General features: G+C 39.7%; 1 protein-coding gene across 7 annotated transcripts in view; it reads right to left on the minus strand.

The window, feature by feature from the left end:
- The window catches only part of dclk2a (doublecortin-like kinase 2a), a 42,568-nt gene extending 23,573 nt beyond the window's left edge, over positions 1–18,995 (minus strand). For 6 of the 7 annotated variants that reach the window (XR_009675915.1, XM_061057119.1, XM_061057110.1 and 3 more), the window contains exons 1-2: positions 15,429–16,314; positions 11,194–11,531 (exon numbers count right to left, since the gene is read on the minus strand). Coding sequence is in view for 6 of the 7 variants with exons in the window: in XM_061057119.1 (XP_060913102.1) it covers positions 11,194–11,531; positions 15,429–15,834 (744 nt within the window). In the remaining variant the exon portion in view is untranslated. Of the gene's footprint in view, positions 1–11,193; positions 11,532–15,428; positions 16,315–18,919 lie in introns of those variants that run through there. The other variant, XM_061057127.1, reaches the window with a different exon arrangement.
- Between the last annotated feature and the right edge of the window lie 1,262 nt (positions 18,996–20,257).

Genomic DNA, 20,257 nt, shown 5'->3' on the forward strand with positions numbered 1-20,257 from the left:
TTGGAGCAAAGGATAAAAGTTAGAGTGTCAGACTGCATTGTCCATGTTTCTCTTTGCTCCTATCAACCGCTGGCAGGAAAAACAGCCAATGGCACTTCATTGCCAGCTCTGTCCCGCTAGTCTCAGCTTGTCTCAGCCAATAAGTGACACGAACTGTCCACAGGGTTTTGTTTTGGCTGGATGACGTATCTTAAGGGTAAACTGAAGTTTGCCCTCAAAGATGTGAACCCCTCCCCCCAACTCTCATGTCTGACCTCCTCTTGCTCTCATCATCTGTCTCTGTCCTGTCTGCTGTACATTCTGCCCTGCCACTCTTGGCAACCGAGGAATAAAAGAATGTTTAAATATCAAAATATTTATATTCAGATGTGTGTTCTAATGTGATACTTCCAATTTTTTTTTACTTTTGTTTATTTTCTTATTTTTTTATATTTTCCTTTTATATATAAACTTCAAGGATATCAGTCCGACCATTTAGGAAACGCTCGTGAATTGAGCTGCTTTTTTGCAAATGAAAGTGACAACAGGTGCAATGTAGAGGCAGAAGCAGGACAACCCCCCAAAACAGGGAATGGTTTTGTATGTGGTGCTCATAGAAAATGACTCTCTCTTGATCCTTCCTGAGTGATTATTCTATATAGTTTTGTGTTGCATGGTTGCATGAAGTAATACATGCTGGCCAATCACAGGTAGTCCAGCTGCTCCAGAATGGCACATGCATACATGAGGTCGCAAGAAGGTTTTTGCTGACAAAGCCCAGCATGTGTGGAAGTACCTGGATAACAAAGGCATTGATGCCATTGACTGGCCCTTTTCTCACCCTGAACCTTAATCCCGTTGAGCACCTATGGGACGTTAAGCAGCCAATGCCGCCAAGATTCACCACAGACTGTCAATGGGCTCACTGATAGGGAGAGATCCCCAGGACACAATCTGCCGACTCAACTCAACCAAGGAACATGGGAGCCATACACACGACTAACTCACATTATGAGTTGCTGTGATAACATTTTTGATCAGTTTGATCAGCCTGTGATTTCATTATTCATTCTTAAATTTTCGGTGTGATTTTTAATCCAGCATTGAATGGATTGATGATTTTGGTTTCCATTGACTGTTGCGCGCGCACACACACACACACACACACACACACACACACACACACACACACACACACACACACACACACACACACACACACACACACACACACACACACACACACACACACACACACACACACACACACACACACACACACACACACACACACACACACACACACACACACACACACACACACACACACAGAGCATAATAACACGATGCATTGAACTATGATTTTAGGGGGAATATTTTGTCTTCCATTGCTGAACTTAAATGGCCAAATAAAAGTCTTACAAGAAAGTAAAAGCTCTCTTGTGCTGGTTTTAATTATCACTGTAACCATTAGCAGATTACAGCCCATTATCTCCAAACCCCTCTTTGCTACTCATCATCCTGAGCCAAATGAGCAAGCGGCGAAAAAGGTGGATGTAGTCCTGGAGGAAAGATGGAAAAACAGAGACAGAAAGATTAAGAACTCCACCTCTTGCCTTGGGGAAGGTCAGCCTTTACAGCCCTCCTGCTGTTACTAAGAAAAAGAAGCTTTCGCTGTGAACTAGATATGTATTCTTTACACAAGCTCTTAAACTGTTACTTGCAGCTGGATGCATATTAAGTTTGTCAGGGCAATGCTTAGACTAAAGCCAGCTGGGTTGTTAACTGTGTTTGAACTCTCTCACTCACAAAACCAAGCTACTTCAAGGGGGCTGTTTAATTCCTCAGGATCAGAGCGGTAATTCTTAGGCACGTGGATCTGCATAGACGAAGTGGCGGCGGAATGAAAACGAGCAACGAGAAATCTAATCACATTATTAACTCACTACATAAGCTGTATTAAACACTCACTACTAACTACTTACAATTCAAGTTGCTCTGTATCTCAGCTGCAAGCAAGCAGAAGTTAAAGAACCAACAAAAAGGATTTCCACTGAAGGCACTGAAGAAATATGATACACTTAGCCACATTTCCTTATTGATAAGGAATATTCAAAGACCAAATACTAATTGATTAGGGACTCTATGACCAAGGAATCATACTGTACATTCAAAATTGGAAATGTCCCTACATTTGTATTCCTATTTACGACAACTCCATTTACACACCAGCCAGTAAACCAGTAGTCTTCTTCTCTTAATCTCCTCCTAAGTCATATTGACATAGAAAAAAAGAGTAACTGAAGTATGTAACCTCAGGGTGCCTGAATGTCATTGAGCACAGAGCTCTTATACCAAAATTGAGCTGTACAAGAAGGAGTGAAGATGGTGAGAGAATAAGCCTGAACATGCACACATTACATTTAAGCCCAAATGAGCCTCAGCAGAATACCCAGCTCATTTAGAGAGAGAGAGACATGCAGAGTTGCAGAGGTGCCAAGAGATCCACTGGAGAAGCATAAAATGTTGTGTTTTGTTGCCAATTACAATAATGCTAAGTTTTAAATTAAAAAAAACAACAATATTGTAAGCGACGTGGGTGTATGTGACGGAATAAATCAGTCCAAACACGTTCTGGTTCTTTCTCGTAATTTTAGTCAGCTTCTCTGACGCACGGTCACATTCCACCACCTCTCTTCTCCTCATTTCTCTTCCCCCACTACACAGCTCACGCCTGCCTGAACAGCGCCCACTAGGTGCCCTACCGAATAACAGGATATTAACATTACTATAAACACTTGAAACCAACATTATAGCAATCATTTAAGAACATACTAAAGTTATGTCTGCATAAAGAAAGAACATAATAAACATATGTTTCTAACTTATTTGCATATCCCATTTTCACTCTTACAATATTACTCACATACACTAAAGTGGCAGCTATGCAATAAAGGCTAAAATGTTAAAATGCAGTTTCAGCAGAATTCTTCAAAGACAGACATTCATATTTCCTAGAATGTTATAACTCCCCGTGTTTCATGGTTTAACTATTCAAAAAAGAATGAAATAAAAGCAGTCTTCTAGCATAAACATCAACACTCTAAAGTCAGCCTGCAGGAGTTCCACCCTTAACACAACTCAAAGAATATAAACTGTTTGATGTGCAAATGAAACGCCAGCATCAGTATCAGACGCATGCTACAGTTGTTACGATCACTTAGACAAACGGCTCACAGTCTGCCCCGTGCAAAGACGTTCATCCAATCAATCTGCCAAAACTTGCTGAGGCAATCTGGGCTTGCAAGGATGATTAAACTGAAGTAGACAAACAATAGTGTGTGGGCTGGGGTTTGAACGCTGGCTACCCATGGTGTGATGTCAGCCAAAGGCCTGCTGAAAAGAATGAATGAGCGCCAGTCTTGGACAAAGACAACAAAACAAGAGGTTGAGATCACACAGGACACAATGGATGCCCTCCCTGTCTGTGGCCTCCACACGTTCTGCACAGCCGACAGCCCCGTGTCCTCCCCAAACACCCCCCTGCTCTGTGTCATCCTCCGGCTTTTTGTTTTCCTCTTTGTCAATGCAGAGTATCATGCCAACACGGATGAAATGTGAAACAGGCACTTCAGCATTTAAAAAAAACAAAGAACTTTGTTTGTGTTGAACATCAGGGTAGGTAGGGAGCAAGATCATTTATAAGCCATCTGTTACTATAATTAGGGGTTCTAGAATTGTCTGTGTTTATCTCCAAATGAGGGCTTTACACATTTTATAATGTATGCTACCTCCTCTGTTCTTCCTTGAGCCCTGAATAAAGGGGAAAAAACTTGAGTGAAACAGGGGATATAGCAGAATATAGAATATAGGTGTCTTATGTGTACAAGGAATAGAAGCATCAGTATTAGTTGTTTTATTTTGAATACAATTATCAGGAATTGAGAAAGTAAAGGAGTGAATCATCAAGATCCCTGAGTGAATAAAAGCACATCATTGAATCTAGCCAGGATTATTCCTGGTTGAATTGTGTCACTTTACTGTTGTGTGCTGTCAGATGGTGCTGTATGCTAATGATGGTACAGAACAATAGACGGGCATGCAAATTTGATAGCTGCTGACCTAAATGGTGGTTTTTAATCCAGACTTGGCCCTGAAAACAGCTCATGTCTGAAAATCAGATGGGGCCTTCATGTAGCACTGACCCCAGCTAGTCAGATAGATTGACAGTTTTATCAATCCGTGTATAACTACCAGCATGTGGCCCTATCCTGCCAGATTACAACATATCATCCCCATCAATTTGGAACAGAGCAAGGTCAAGACAACCTAATGAATGCAAACTCTGTAACTGCTGGCAGGAAATAGAAGTGCAACTAGCCCGTGCTAACACACGTAGCCTATACTGTGAGACGTGGGCCAGTTTAGAGTATTGGAGCATGTCGTGTGAAATGATGCCAAAGTGCATTAGCGTCATGCTAACCTAAAATCTGCACATCCTCTCGTAAGCATGTGTATGCCCCCAAAACCCAGAAATCCATTCACTATCAGCTAGCTACTGTAGCTGTTATATTAATCCCATTCTGGTGATCAATGATTCGCTCTTTATATGGAGCAGTTATCAAAACAGAAAGTATTTTATTGTTCTACTACTACCAGTTCTTCTACTGTGAATGTAATTATAAAGCTGCTGAGAATGAATTCGAATTAAGAATGAGGAAAACTTTTAACTTAAAAGAAGAACCAGGATTGAACAGTCACGTCTATGGAACTAACCCCAAAATGAAATATTGCTCGCTTTATTGTATTCATTTCATAAAATCTGTTTGTCAGAGTAATCGTCCTTCAAACCCTCTGCTTTCTCTGCTAACTGTACATAGCTTAGGCTTCACAGATTTGTATTCATCATTACAATGTTTGTTTAAATATGGATGGTAGCTTCATTTCTCTTAGGGCATAAAGTATGTTTAACTGAACCTAAATGAACACAACATTCTGGAAATGCAGCTCTGGTCTGAAGGTCTGAATGGAAGCTGGCGTGCTCACTGTGTGTCGGGTAATGTTGGGTAATACAAGGTGGCCTGTAGCATGGACAAATTACCGAAAGAACAACAGTGGACTACCTCCGTTTGGTAGTGGAATGGTCTCTGAAGCGGTTACAGGCTCACTCGGTGGGAGGGCCTGTGACCGCTTCAGAGACCACTCCACTACCAAATGGAGGTAAGCTAGTCCACTGTTGTTCTTTCAGTCCCATGCAAAAAAAAAAGCCTCATAAATTGCTCTCTAATATAACAAATAAGGCTCCCTAGGTTAAAAAAAAAAAGTAAAATGTAATTGTATCTGTTGTGACATTAAACCGAAATGATCACAGAGGAAAAAGAAAGTAATGATACACGAGTGTCAGATTTTTTTCCATATCGTTTTAAAGGAGTACAACTCGTATCTTCAGAACATTTGAAGCAGAGTTTATTTGGAGTATTCCCAGTCTGCCTGCCTGCTGACTCTCCCCACAGCTTGACATGAAATTATTTGTGCCCTGCTGCAGTGTGGAGACCTCAAAGTGACCTTCATTTTTTTCTCTGTACAGTACATGTACCCATTATTTAGTTTTATATAACTGAAACTGCATAACTTTTCTTTGTATACCAATGTTGTTTATGCAGGTTTCTGTAACTGTTTCGCTTATTCATTATGGAGGGTAGAGCACATCCAACAAATTACTACAAAGATGTAAACAAAACATTACATCTGAGCAAACTGTCCAATTATCAGTGCAGAGTCTCATTTCCTCCCTCATTCCTCATCTCGCTGTGTGTACTGAGAGGGTCTTTAGAGATCACAGTATTTCAGCCCCTTCTGCTCAGCAGTTTACATGGTAACTGTCGGTTTTCAGCCCCTGGTTAACAAGCAGAATGACTGTCATCCCAATAACATCACCAAGGGACAAGGATTGTGAAACACAAACACATTTCAGTAAGATGTAGGAGAGGATTCTTTAGAGAGTGATCGAGAGATGTAATATTTGATTGAGCCATCATGTTCTCAGAGGAAAGAACCAGGTTTTATCCCTAAAGGCTTTTTTTTTTTAACTAATGCTGTAGTACACATGATAAATATGTAAAACTGATGACAATGTTCAGTAAAACAAGCACTCATTCAACATATTTCTGCAGGATCACATGAGATCACACTGTTCTTAGCACAATTTCATACTCTTTGTTTATGCATCTGAATGTACTACAGTTTGTACACAAGTCTACATTGCCATCTTTAGCAGTGACATTTGGCCCTTAAATAATAATATGTTTAGTGTATATGGTGCTAAGTTAGAATACTTTTAATATATTTTAGAATACAACTGAAATTATTTACTTTATAGCAAAAGGCTTACAATGGATTGGAAGAAACTCAAGTTAAGGTCTTAGATAGGAAGGCTTGAAAAATCATTATAAACCAGTGTTGTTTAATTGTTCAATGCATAAGAATGCAAGTATTGTTTATCCTTCAACATTTGTCAAAGATAATATCTTATATTTTACATTATATTTTACTCACACCACCAACTGATAAATCCATGGGAAAAATGGGATTTCTTCTTATCTCTATGTTCCACATCCATCATTAATATGTTAATAGCAGTATCATTCACTGACTGACTTTCCTTTCTTTCTTCAGATGTCCGGGTCAGAGGGCAGTAAGGGCTACATAGGGTAAAATAATAAGAGAAACCCTTGACTGGATCTATTTCCCCCCCAAAAAAATGTTCTCATAATATAGGAGACTTTCTCTTGACTCTACAGACTCTCTCTTAATAGAGCAGACACTGACTTTAGTTATAATTCAAACTTGTAGTGCTGTGTGTGAACCTACTACTGCCACTGCCAGAAACAGATGTGGTTGGTATAATATAGAAATCAGTGTTTCATCCTTTCTGTCCCTTGGTCTGTCAAACTCTTAGTGTGTCAAAGAGGACAGTCTCTAAACTTTTCAAAATACTGATCAAATGTGAAATACACTTTGTCTGTAATAATGGTTGTCAGCAGTTTGTATGGGATAATAGAAATCTTTACACTCTGAAACTTGTCAATCAGACATCTGCACATCCCTGAGTGGCCAGTTTTGTTAAGATACGAAAATAACCAGGGCTAAACTCCTCTCCTCTCCCTACAAATCAATACTTTTGTTTTATAACATGGATCTTCTTCTCTGTGTCCAGTAAGTAGGATCCCTAAATATTTTCCAAAGGATGTCTACATAAATAAGACAACTTAGCGAGTGCTGGACTGCAAAGTGTCCCCCAAACTAATGAATGCATCGATTAAACAATAAAAAACAGGGAGACCTTATTTTCCGCCTGCCCAGTCAGCTTTGAGATGTAAAACAGGGCTTTCTCTGAAAGGCAGCAGCTGATTCTGCTGGCCCTGATAACCAACAGCTACAATTAACATTCAGTCTGAAGAGCAGCTTTGATTTGAGGCAAGAGAGAGTGGACAGAGACGTATTTTGTAAGCACACTCACTCATCACGTGCACGTCCTTGAATACGAACACACACAAACACACACCTGACAGCTGTACTATAACCCTCCCTTCCAGCCTTTAGGTCTAATTATTCGGTGGTGGCAAGGGCCCCGCAGGAGGGGCCTCTTAGTGCTCGTGTGAAACGTTGTTTGTGCGTGTGTATGTGTGCATCAGTGGGAGGGGGCTGAAGTGCCTGCAGACCGGGTGGCTGGGACCTGTGATTGGATTTTGGAGGAGCAGATGGCAGGATGCTGCTGGAAGGCATTTGGGAAGTGTGTGTTTGTGTGTTTATGGGTGTATGAGTGACTGAGATGGGGGCCTTACTTTTTTAGGCGTGAAGCCTTTTAAATAATCTGTAAGGCTATGTTTAAATGGTTGTGTTATAATTTGATGCTCCTGTAATGAAATATTGATATCTTTGACCGTTTCTAAATCGAAACACTGGTACCTAAACCTAGGATTTAAAAAAATGGAAATCAAATGTTGTTGACTGAGATTTACACAAGGTTCTGTGTTTTGGGTTGTTTCAGACTGATGAAATGTCATTTTCAAAAATGATGATAGCAAGGTGCTGGTGTGAGGGACAGCATGGGTTTTTTTCCTCACCTCCAATCTACTGTACTGTATGTTCATTTTACTGTGGATTTGCTCAAATTGGTATCTATCTTCTGGTTGTACAACAATTGGATGATTATGAAATCTTTAGATGAACCTTGAGAATATGTTCCTTCACGGGCTAAAAAAATGTCTGTGATTGTTTAGTCAAATAAACTCTTGAAACATGTTAATTTCACAAGATAGTGACAATGTTGAAAGAGATCTTTAGTTCTCCAGCCACAGATATGTCACCACTCAGAGTGGTTCCGGGAAGGTTAGAGCAAGGTTTTTGATTGGAGGGCAGGAGAAAGTGAAAAGATTAGAGCTAAAATGTTTTCCTTTAATTCTCAAAGTAGTCAGTATTAAGACATATTTCATTTCTTTAACCGATGTGAAAGAAAGAACTTACTGCCTCCTTTGACAGGATATTGTCAGGTCCTGCTCTGGTCTCAGGATCAAGTTACAAGCTTAATGAGTTTATCATCTAAATTAGTTCAATCCTTTAACAGGCCTGTTGAAGACAAGAGGGTGAGACTAGAAGAGTGAATCTGACACTGTCTGCTGTCTTCTTATGTTTGTCTCCATTGTTCTGTTGGCAGATGGAACTGAATTTTTTTGGGTGCTTTCTAACAGATGCTGAAGATCATTTAAACCACCTATAATAAAGTTATTAACCCTTAGCCGAGAGATTTTCGTAAGAGTGTATGTACAGTAACTCTCAAGTAAAGGTTGTATTAAAGAGAATTAAACAAAAATAATGTAAGCATGTTATGGTTTTGATTTATTAAAAATCATTTCATTTATAAAAAGCAGTCCTTTGTCTGTAAAGACACCATTTAGGAACAGGATGTTGGAATAAGTTTCAATGCAAGTTAAGCTAAGGGTTTCACAAATAGTTATAGTACTTTTTATCTGAAGCTCTGCACTTAAAATAAACAAAAAGTGCTTGATTGTTCTTATAATGAAGTTATATATATATAAATATTTGTGTTGTATATTTCTATTTGACCCTGTCTTGGCTATATAGCACTTGTAAAAGAGATTTCAGTATCAATGTGACTTCCTTGTTCAATAAAGGTTGAACATGCATCATGTGTCTCTGTATGGAATGAATGCAGTAAAAGGGTCATACATTATCATCTATGCTGACGATGGTGTTTTAGCCAACAGCTGACTTTTACAATCGACCTCTATTTTCATTATCAAAATGGAACCTTTTGAATTTAATCCAAAAGACGTTACTGTAAAAGACATGACACCATGTAGGACACTGACCATTACATTACTGTAGACATTAATTATCTCATGGTGGACTGCTGGATAGATGGATAGAATCATGGGAATCGTAGATGGAATCATGGATGGATAAAATCATAGATGGAATCATGGAAGGATAGAATCATAGACGGAATCATTGATGGAATCCTGAAGATGGAATCATGGGTGGAATCACAGATGGAATCATGGCTGGAATCGGGATAGAATCATAGATGGAATCATGGATGGAAATAATCATTAATGGAATCATGGATAGAACTGAGGATGGAATCAAAGTTAGAGCCATAGACCCAGACCAATAAAATGAGACAATCATGTCGCAATTGGACATTAAGTTCTATACCATCCGCCATGCGTACTATAAACTAGGATCATGAAAATTAAAAAGATACTTAATGCAATACTTGATACAACTTTATAATCCTTCGAATGCATTAGACAGTGTGCTGCACTGTACTGTTCTGTACTGGTTTGACAGGATGGATGCTTGGTTCACCCTGTCAGAGGTTATCACCATTCTCATGAGTCACTTGTCTCGACTGTCCGGTCTAGAAAGACTCCTGTCTCCAAACAGGGAACAAACATCAGCTGGTTTGGCCGCGGACATGGAATTCTCACAAGACAGGACGCTTCTTCTAGAATCTTTCTCACATTATAAACTATTTTAAACCGTAAGTGTTACATTTTTGGTGTGGTTTTGGATTAAATTAAATTAAAGCCCAATTGTGATTTATTTATTATGAAGTTGGTAATTTAAACCAGTGTCTTAAGAAATATGCAAAGTACATCCCGCTTAAAAATAACCCGGGATGTACCCTAACCCTAACCCTAAAAATAAACCATCTACTCAAATAGAGGGGACGAAGTTGATGTTGTATTCCCTTTCTAAAAAGTTCTGCCTCCCCCCCCTTTTTTGTTTTATGAGTAAACACAACCTTATCTGTGCTATTTCAGAAGTGCTTTGAGCAGGGCCGTGTCATAGAAACCAGTTATATGTGACAGAAACATTTGATTTGAGTTCATGCCTTTTGACACTCAAGACAATGACTGACATATTCATTGGCTTCTACATTGGCTTTGGGAGAGTTTTGTTTGTTTTTGACACATTAACAGATAATCATTTTTTTAAATTAAAATTGTAAAAGTATGGATTTCCACAATAACCCAATATAGCTTCGGAAATTTGTTTACATCATAATCATCTGCTTCAGGAAACTGACAAATGAGCCATGATAATTCATGATAATTATTGTTAGACTTCTTCAGCTGAGGCGTCATATAAATCTTCTCGATCAGGGGCACCATGTGTTTGAGCTCAACTCATCTCATCACACCACGGGATTTTAAGATAAAAATGTAAATGTATATGCGTCCCAGATGGATAGAATTTGAGTAAAAACAGCCTCACTTGGATTTATAGAGGTAGAAGAGGTAGGGAGGAAACCATACTAATAGGTTCAACCAAAGCGCTGAACTTCTAAATGTATTCATTAGTGTCTTGTTGAAATAATCGTGGCGTGTAATTATGTATGGATGATTAAACGAGATGTAATTACCTAAACTGCTGACACAGCAGAAGCCTATAAATACAAGATACAACATTTGGCTATAAAGCTCAGCACAGCAGATCCATCTGGTTTTTATATTCACATAATCAAATCTCACTGAGACTCAGAACAATACTGTTAATTCCAGCAAACTGTCATCTCAAGTCATTTTAGTCAATTAGTTCACATATTGTGGGGGAAAAAAAACTTGTTTCACAGGCTGGTTTTGCACAAGTTTATAATTTGGAATGTATGCATTATGAAAGACTCACCTGCTTGCCCTCCAAAGTGTACAGTCTCCTCACAGCTCCTGAGTCCAACTTGATTGCATCTGTGATGTCAGTAAGCACCTGCTCGAAGGAGTGCGCCGTCTTCTTGTTGAGAAGTATCCGCACTGCCTTACGAGGTTTGACACCACTGCGGATGACTGTGACCAGTTTGGGTTTGATGTACTCCTTGGACTCACGCAGCAGCTCATTCTTCAGCGGGAAGAGAGAGGAGAGGGAGCGGGATGTGCCGGTCTTGCTGCACACTGCCCAGTTGGGGTGGACATTCTTGGTATAGTCCACACGTCGAAAGGATTCGTTTGAGGCACACACGTAGCTTTCACCTGTAGATTAGAGATCAGAGAACTGTCAGTAAAAATATGTCTCTCTTCCTAACTTTATCTCTAAAAAGACTGAACTGAAATATTGTAAACATATGCTTCACAATAATCCTCCTTAACATAGTTTATGTGCCATGAAATACTGCATCCAAAAGCCAGAAAGAGTTAACATTCTTCAGCTGCAACAAAAAGGCACATTGAAAGGCCAGGCCAGTTTTACACTCTCCTCTCTCCCTTTTCAGCTGTTGAGCTGCTGCGTTGGCCGTCCTCCAAGGCAAAGCGTTTTGTTTTATCTGTCAGCATTCCTTTTGAACAGTTAACACGCAAATGTTTCCCCTCAAGAATGAGAGTCATGTGACAAGTCCATGGGCTTGGCCGGTAAATGAAAACCACAGCAAGAATGTCTGGGGATTGTTTTGGAGGCCGAATGTTGGATGACGAATTTAAAAGTGAGGGAAAGTGGGAAGTGTTGGTTACTTTCCTTTCATACGATATTCATCACAGAAGTATTTAAGTGTCCACAAACACAAGACACCTGACAGCTCCTTTACTCTAAATTCTATATCCATTTTCTTTCTGGATAGTTAACCAGCTAGAGAAAACACATCTCTCGTCTTTTTATATAATATCTGTCAAGACAAACGAAAGGAGCTGCAGAGTAAGAAGGCCATATGAGACAGCGTATCCCATGATAGATGGCTTTATTAAGCCTGAAATTAACCAGAGGCTAATTAAAAGGCTGGGCGACAGCTGGGGGGAATGAGAGATGCCTGCATTTGAATCAAAATACAACTGGGTCTGTCAAAGCCAGAACACTGAAATGCCCTCAAATGGTGACTGGTGACAAGTCGATTCCCTGAGGTGCAGGGTACTCAGGTGCAACATTCGTCTGTGTTGTGAGGGGAGCCCCAATCACCCAGCCCCCTGCTGTCCTCATGTGGACGACAGATGAGGTCAACATTAATAGAGCTGTCTAACCAGTTCAGCTGCTTTTACTGCAGTGGTGGCACAGCCGTAAGCAAACCCCAAGTAATGTAAAGTAAATGAGGAACATAAAATAGTTCTGATATATCGACACACTATCAGCATTACCAGACTTCTTTTTTCATGATAATTGATCTACCATTGTAGTACGACATTTAAAAAGTATGACCAGCATACGATCGGTTTAGCATTTACATTAACACAGCCATAACTTTAAAATGTATTGAGTGAACACAGAGTGGCTCTAAAATCAAGACCAACCAAGATGAACGAGCATATTCAAACTGCAGCTCAGTGTTATCCTGGAGCCATACCCCTTTAACCACAACTAATTAGACAGTCAAAGGTATTCACAACTGTGTGCAACTTTTTTTCCTCTCTCCAGATAACCCCCCAAAACATTCACTCTTTTAAGAGCGAGTTCATATTTCTACTCTTAGGAGAGGTCAGAAGGAACAAAATCCAGAAACAGCAGGTTTTCTCAGGACCTTGACAAGTATTTCACCATTCCTAGATCAGCCACCCAAGACTCATTCCAAATTGCTTTCCGAGTACACTGTGAATTCACAAACGCTCTAAAATGAACAACACACGCTGCTTATTACTGGAAAACTAGTAATAGTACAAAAAGAAGGTGCTCTTTGGTAGAGGGCGTGAGCAAATCTTGAAAAAAAGAATGGAAAAGTCCAAGGCACTGGTCTTTAGAAGTAAGGTTAAAATGCCTTTTCTAAACAAAACAGGTCTTATCAAACAGAAACTGACATATACTGCTCTATGGGATGTATATGGTTTGAAGGCAGACACAACACTTACATCCATGATGAGCCAAAAATGGCAGAGACTAACTATTATGACTAACTATACTGCAACTTGGCAAAAAGATAAAGAACTTCACTTTTGTAGAACAACAAGCAGAACACTTACAACTCAGCTGTTAACAGCATGGCTCACTACTCCGCCCCCACAACCCCATGGTTAAAAGGTTCAAGTAGACTGGTTTGCTCAGTAATCCCATTCAGCCATATGAGGCACACATGTGAGAGGTGCTTATTGGGTTTCCACACAAAAGAGCCCCAGCAGGCCTCAATCAATGGAGGCAGACTGCTGAGCTGCGCAAGTAATGTTCCCTTGCTCTTTCCATTAGATGGGTGAGTAAACAGGGACAAGACACTAGTGCCTACACTAGTTCTACGATACCTGCCATGAAACACAACCACAGAGCAAATGTAATTTCAACTGAGAACCTCAAGGTACAAAAGGTTTACTCACTATGAAAGCAAAATATGACAGCTCGAGATAACATCCATGTTACCAAGGATGACCCATAACATACACCCATCATACATTAGACTAATAATAGTGCAGGCAAAAGTGCAACAACTGGCCACAGTTAGGTCAGTGAATTTCCCATAAAATACATTTTAGTTGAAGCTTTTATCGAGCTATTCTGCAAAAACCCTCCTGAGAGGTTCCCATGTTCATGACTTGCATGTGTGTCGGTTAAAATCACTGGGCACTGACAGTATGAGGTTAAGTCGGATTTTAATAAACCCGAATACTTGTGAAGGCACTATTAGTGCTCTGGTGAGTACTTCTTAGTTCATATTGAATGCATCAAAAAAAAAGTCTGTACATGTAAGGACACTGACAGAATGCTCTGTGTACTAGATCCAGTGCACCAAAACAACTTCTGCACATCTTGCTACTCTTATGATGCTACACAATTTAGATCACACTCTGGCCTAAATCTCCCCCGTCACTCGAGGGAGAGGGGCAGGGGAAATGAGTGTAGCATTTCTAAAGTTTTGGGAGGACGTTAGATGAAAATGGAGCAGTATATGTGAATAATGCCTGCAAAAAGAGGTCAGTGATTCTAGGTTTTTTTTTTTTTGTGGCAGAGCAGTAGCCTCATCTTTAAAGAGGCATGCAAGGAGGTCACAAGAAGTCAGTTAGTGATTTACCTAAAAAAAACAACAACTATAAACTAATTATTTAGCAGATGTTATCTTAAAATCTAATTCATGGCACATAAATGTTGGCTTTACATATCATATTAGTTTCCAAATTATAATCCAATTTCCTGTGTTAAACCCCATTATTTCCTCCCTCATACTTTAAGAGATGCACAGATAGTGGATGGGGGATGGAAACTCCCATCCCTAAAGCCCAGGGGTGATATCATTAAAAAGAAAAAAGACTTTAACAGCCAATCGACCCTTCAACAACACACACATTCATCACACATTCAGTCCCACGCAGAATCACACTTAAAAGGTACACAAGGCAATTTCAGACCCACACAAACTGAGCCCACTAATACATGCTTAAAGAGGGGAGGGAGTGAAAAGAGAGTGAAATCAATGCATGCTGACGCACATTAGCAGGAGCATGTTAGAAGCTAAATCTGCACTGAGAGGGGTCCTCTTCTGTGCATGCATGACACTGGGTCAAACGTGTCAGAGCAGTTATGTCAGTGAGGAAGATAATGTGAATGATGCCAGATGATGCTCTGCATTGCATCAGTTAAACTGTATATTTTCTTGGGATACAAGTACAGTATAGTTCTCTTAACTAAAAAGGAGAGATGATCCATAAGTAATCTTTTGTCTGGCAGAGAGAACTTTTTTTTGATTGGCAACATGTTACAAAAACAAAGTACACCGCAGTTTAAGAGCCATTGTGTGCCAGCCATTAAATGTGGAACTGCTTTGACCTTTTAAACTTCTGCCAAAGGCTTTGCTATTGTAAATCTACATGGGGGGGTATTTAGCCAATTATCAGAGCAAAATCTCGCTTTTATGAAATCAATGGATGTCCGCATCAATGCACATTATCCATCATCAATATAAACCCGTATTGACATTCTTTCATGATTCGTGGTCACAAAGTTGTTGCTACATCCATCATCAACCTTACCCTCTACTAACTCATCCAGACTGGCGATTTTCCTGCATCCATCCAGCGTGTATAACATGCGAACTCCCTGAGGAAGGTTGACATTGTCGGACAGAGACCTTGTGAGCTCCATGAGCAGAGCATCCAGAGACCTGAACCGGTCGTTAGACACAGCATACACCAGACCTTTAAAATATCTGTCCCCATTGCGATAAAAGCGCACTTTTTTGGCTTTTTTCTCAGAGGTGAGGGACTGCAGAGTGCGTGTGCGGTAGAAACTACAGTGCGCACTGTGCGCAGGGCTGGGGACCAGACCGTTGCCTCTGCTGCCGGAGTGGCACCCGGAGCCAGAGTTGGTCCTCGGAGTCCGGTGCGGTTTCTCCCGTTCCTCGAAGTGTTCAAATTCAATGCTTCTGCTTAGCGACATGTTTCTACCTTGTCTCTGTATGTATCAAATCTCTAACAGAGGAAAAAAAAAACACAACTTTTATCCGGACAGTGCTGAAGAATAAATGTTTCCCAAACGGAGAAAATGGGATAATAACACGTGTGCGTCTCCAGCCTCCACAGTGAGACTAACTTCACCGGCTAGTCAAACAATCTCCCAAATAAGGACCAACTCGAGAAGTAACATTTAGGTCCAACAGCAAGTGATCCGGTCCTGGAAGGTACTTTGAATAGATGTGTCAAGCTACAAAACACAGCAGGAGCAGAAATGTATAGTAATCCAAACGCAAACTCTGGATTACCCGGTTGAAAAGGTGTCCAATAATGAGCAGCTGTGTTTGGCAGACATTGCAGTGGACCTGTCGCTGGCTTTCAAACAAACGAGAATTTTCACAAAACTTCGGCGTAACGCAAAATAATCCTGTAATAAACCGCCTCCTTCTCCACATCACATCCTCTCTCTGACTGGTCGCTCGCTCAAGCTGTCAAATCCATGGATAATGAGAGAGAGGGGAAGCCTTCTCTGCCTCAGGGTCCTAATGCTCTCTATTGTTCCTCTAATGTATTCAGGGGCTGAAAACAATGGCCTCAGTGACCTAAAAGGCATTCAAACTGCAGATTAAGTTTGGTAGGCCTATACCCAGAGTCTGTAAATAATTGGGTCGACAAAAAGGGGTTATTATTACACATTTAGTATTACACAAAACTTTGTAAGATTATAAAAGGACCAGTAATATTTGGCTATTTTACTTTTACAGGATATTACATTTAGCTATTGGCTTGTATAAGTTTAATATATAAGGCCAATATGATCATTTACATATATTTTATATGAGATTGTGTTAACTATCATGGCTCTTATGAGGCTATTATTTATTTACTGATAGAACATGTTTGTCTGCCCTCAGGGCTAGAAGTAGAGCTAAAACAAAAGTAAAGTCCAAGATGTTGCCGGGGACTACAGCTGAAAATTAGCCGTAAAGGCCAAAGCTGCTTCTTTTACTGTACAGTAAATTAAAGGGGACGGTCCACGAAACAATAAACAAATAAACTAAACTAAGCTAAACATCACTGTGACTGTGAAAAGGTGCAAGAAAAAGAGAGTGCAAAAAACTGCAGTATCGCGAATGTTCAATTGGCTGGCTGCACGAAGCCACGGATAATGATAATAATTAGTAGAAGCACAATGCCAATTCAGTTTAGCCTCTCAACAGCTTGTTTGCTGACTCAACTTTTCAGAGAAAAACAAAATGAACAATTCAACAACCACATAACAGCTGTATTAAAAAGTGCTTACAGACAATAATAGTCCAACAAGTGCATTTTGACAGTAGATAACATAAGTGTGCTGCTGTTTGTTTGGACAGACATTTGACTAAATTGTGCACTCATCGATGTCAGCAGCAAGTGCTTTGGACCTGAAGGCTCCCAGCAGTGTTTGCAGTCAGAATGTTTAACATAGACCAACTGCTGGTGACCAGTTATATTCACAATATAAAGAACAATGTAAAATACCCAAACTTGACCTCACTTATATAGAATGGAAGAGATTCTGATATTTTTTTAACCATGGAACATACAGATATGTTAGATAAGATATGTTTCAACTTACATGTAGTTATTATAGTCTTTTGATAGATATATAAGTGTTCATCTCTTAGGACAAATGACACATTATCTCTGTGTTTCAAAAGTGAGGGGTTTCAAGATGTTACTGTTTCAGTTAAAGCATGTCTAGTTTTAATTGGAAGAAATTAACTTGATTCCATGTTTGCCACATAATTGACCCTGTTTTACAGGTCTGTGCCAGATCTACTCACCGTATGGTGGGTTCCTTACCATGAACGCTTGCCAGGCTTACCTACCTGCATCAAAGGAGAGCAAAGACCTGAGCCTCTCTGTCACTGCAGCTTGTCTAAAAGGAGGGCAAACAGGAGTATTGTAGACTTGGGATGGGTTAACCCAGTTTTTAACTAGAGTAGCCTAATTCCTGAAGCAACTGCATTAGACACGAATGGGTCTATCTTCGTCACACTTAGAAACACTTATTAGGAATCTGCTAGTTTTTAAAGGTCAATCAGGGACTTTTAAACTCAAACTTAGAGATACAGTCTCTTATAGCCTATGGCACTGATTTCTATGTGTTCTGGAAAAGTTGCATAAAGAAAACAGCATCATCTGCACTGATCATACTTTTAAATTCAGGCCAATTTCTCCCTGATTTTACAAATATGACTGATGTAAACAAACCATGAACAGCGTCAGAATACCTAAAAAGGCGAATGCCTAGTGTAAGACCTAAAACACAGTAAGAAAAGTCACAATAAGAAGGGCGTAAAAATCAGTAAAAAAAAAACCACATTTGTTTTCATGAAACAATATCTAACTAAGTTTGTATCTTGTTTTACAAGCTTTTTGGTGGCGGGATGATCCCGTTTTTTGCATTATGAAGGGAATTTGAGGTACTGTTAAAATGTTTTGTATAAATTAAAGATGACCTCATCTATTTGCAAATGTTTAATTCATCTTTTTTTACTCATTTGATTCACTTCTATAGAGATACCACCAAAGAGTTTCCTGCCACAGCTTAGGAATTCCTCAAATTGAAAGCCAGTTGTGTGCATGTATTGTTTGAGCAGCCTTTGAAGGAGGAAGTTGCTGAGCAGAAAGCAAATATGAGCACATTTCCCCCAGAGGAGGGAAATCCTGTACAGAATGACAAAGCAGAAAATCCCTCAATGACAAGAATCCCCCTCTTAAATATAAATAACAATCAGGCTGACGGTAAGGCTTTAAGCTTCCCCCGACTTTTTTCTTATGGTTCTTTTGGTAAGCTGCTAATAATATGCTGTTTAAATGGGGATTTGGGAATTATTCCCTTTAGGCATTTGCAGGAAAATCACTTAGCAACACAATGCACTTTTTAAGTACACAATGCAAAACATGTGATCAGTTGCCAAAGCTCTGCTGCTCTCAGACCTTTATCAAATTGCCATATTAAAACACCATGGTTCTCATTTTTAGATCTCTATATCCTCAAATAAAACAAAAAATTGAATCCTCACCTTGGTTGATACTCAATGTATTGTGAAAACGCATGTGGGAAGTTCCTTTAAAGCAAAGATCATCTTATTGCAAAGAGTAGACAATAGGCATCTGGAGAATTAATAAAATATACTGACAGGGAGCATGTGTGGGTGTGTTTAATTTTCATAAAAGAGGCAGGTGCCGAGACCCTTGCACATTTAGGGTTAATGTGTCAATCGAGATGAGGATGTGAATTTAGGGTCAAAGAGAGGTCATTGTGTCACAACCCCCCAAATAAGTCTTTATATTTTACACATACATCGCAGCCATACAATACAGTAGCAGCACTGAACATTTTGAACCCCAGTTTGTGTGTAGATGTTTAAGATAAAGTCTGACAAAGAGTGTCGTGGTTTAGTTGCTACATACATAAAAAAACATCTAAATCTATAAATGATTGTTTAAGTTTAAATAAGACCAAGGTCAAATATGAGTTTATATGATAATAGTGAAGTCGACATAGAAAAAAAGCTATGATGCCCTCTAGTGGTGTTCACTATGAACACCAAAACGATTGAGACGACATATTTAATTTGTCGAAGTAGTAAAGTAAAGATTAAATCATGATTTTTTTGGGGGGGACAAAGGCAGGCTCCAGCGTATCATCCGCTTTGCAGAGAGAGTGACTCGCTCTGCAATCTACCTTTTCTCTACGACCTGTACACCTCCAGCACCCTGAGGCGTGCAGGTAAAATTGTGGCCGACCCCTCTCACCCCGGACACGGAGCGTTTGAGACCCTCCCCTCTGGTAAGAGGCTGCGTTCTATAAGGACAAAAACCTCACGCCACAAGAACAGTTTCCTCCCCTCTGCTGCCAGCCTCATTAATAATGTCCCTGCACCCCCTCCTCCCCTCTCCCCCGACATAACACAGACTCTCATCCAGCCCCACAGTCAGAGAACAGTACAGTAAAGTGAAGACTGGAACTGATTTATGCGTTACATTAACACACACTGGACTTGGATATTTTTTGTTTACATGCACACTGAGAGGATATTTATACTGAAGAGAGAGATTTTTTTTTGTAATTAATTCACATACCTGCACAACTGCACAGCTCCTCCATTGCATCTACATGTTGTGTTTTCATATTTTTCAAATATTCTATTATATATTTTTGAACTGCTTGTTTTATTTTTAATATTATTCCATTTAAGTTTTCAGCAGAAGACTGATGTTTTTATATCTTCTTACTGTCTTTGCTTTAGTCCTTTGCTAATTGTTTTGATCCAAAACACCAAGTCATATTCCTTGTATGTGTAAATGTACTTGGCAAAAAACCCAGATTCTGATTCTAATTTTCACATGACCGAAGT

Source organism: Labrus mixtus, chromosome 2 (assembly GCF_963584025.1).
Source record: "Labrus mixtus chromosome 2, fLabMix1.1, whole genome shotgun sequence".
Lineage (NCBI taxonomy): Eukaryota > Metazoa > Chordata > Actinopteri > Labriformes > Labridae > Labrus > Labrus mixtus.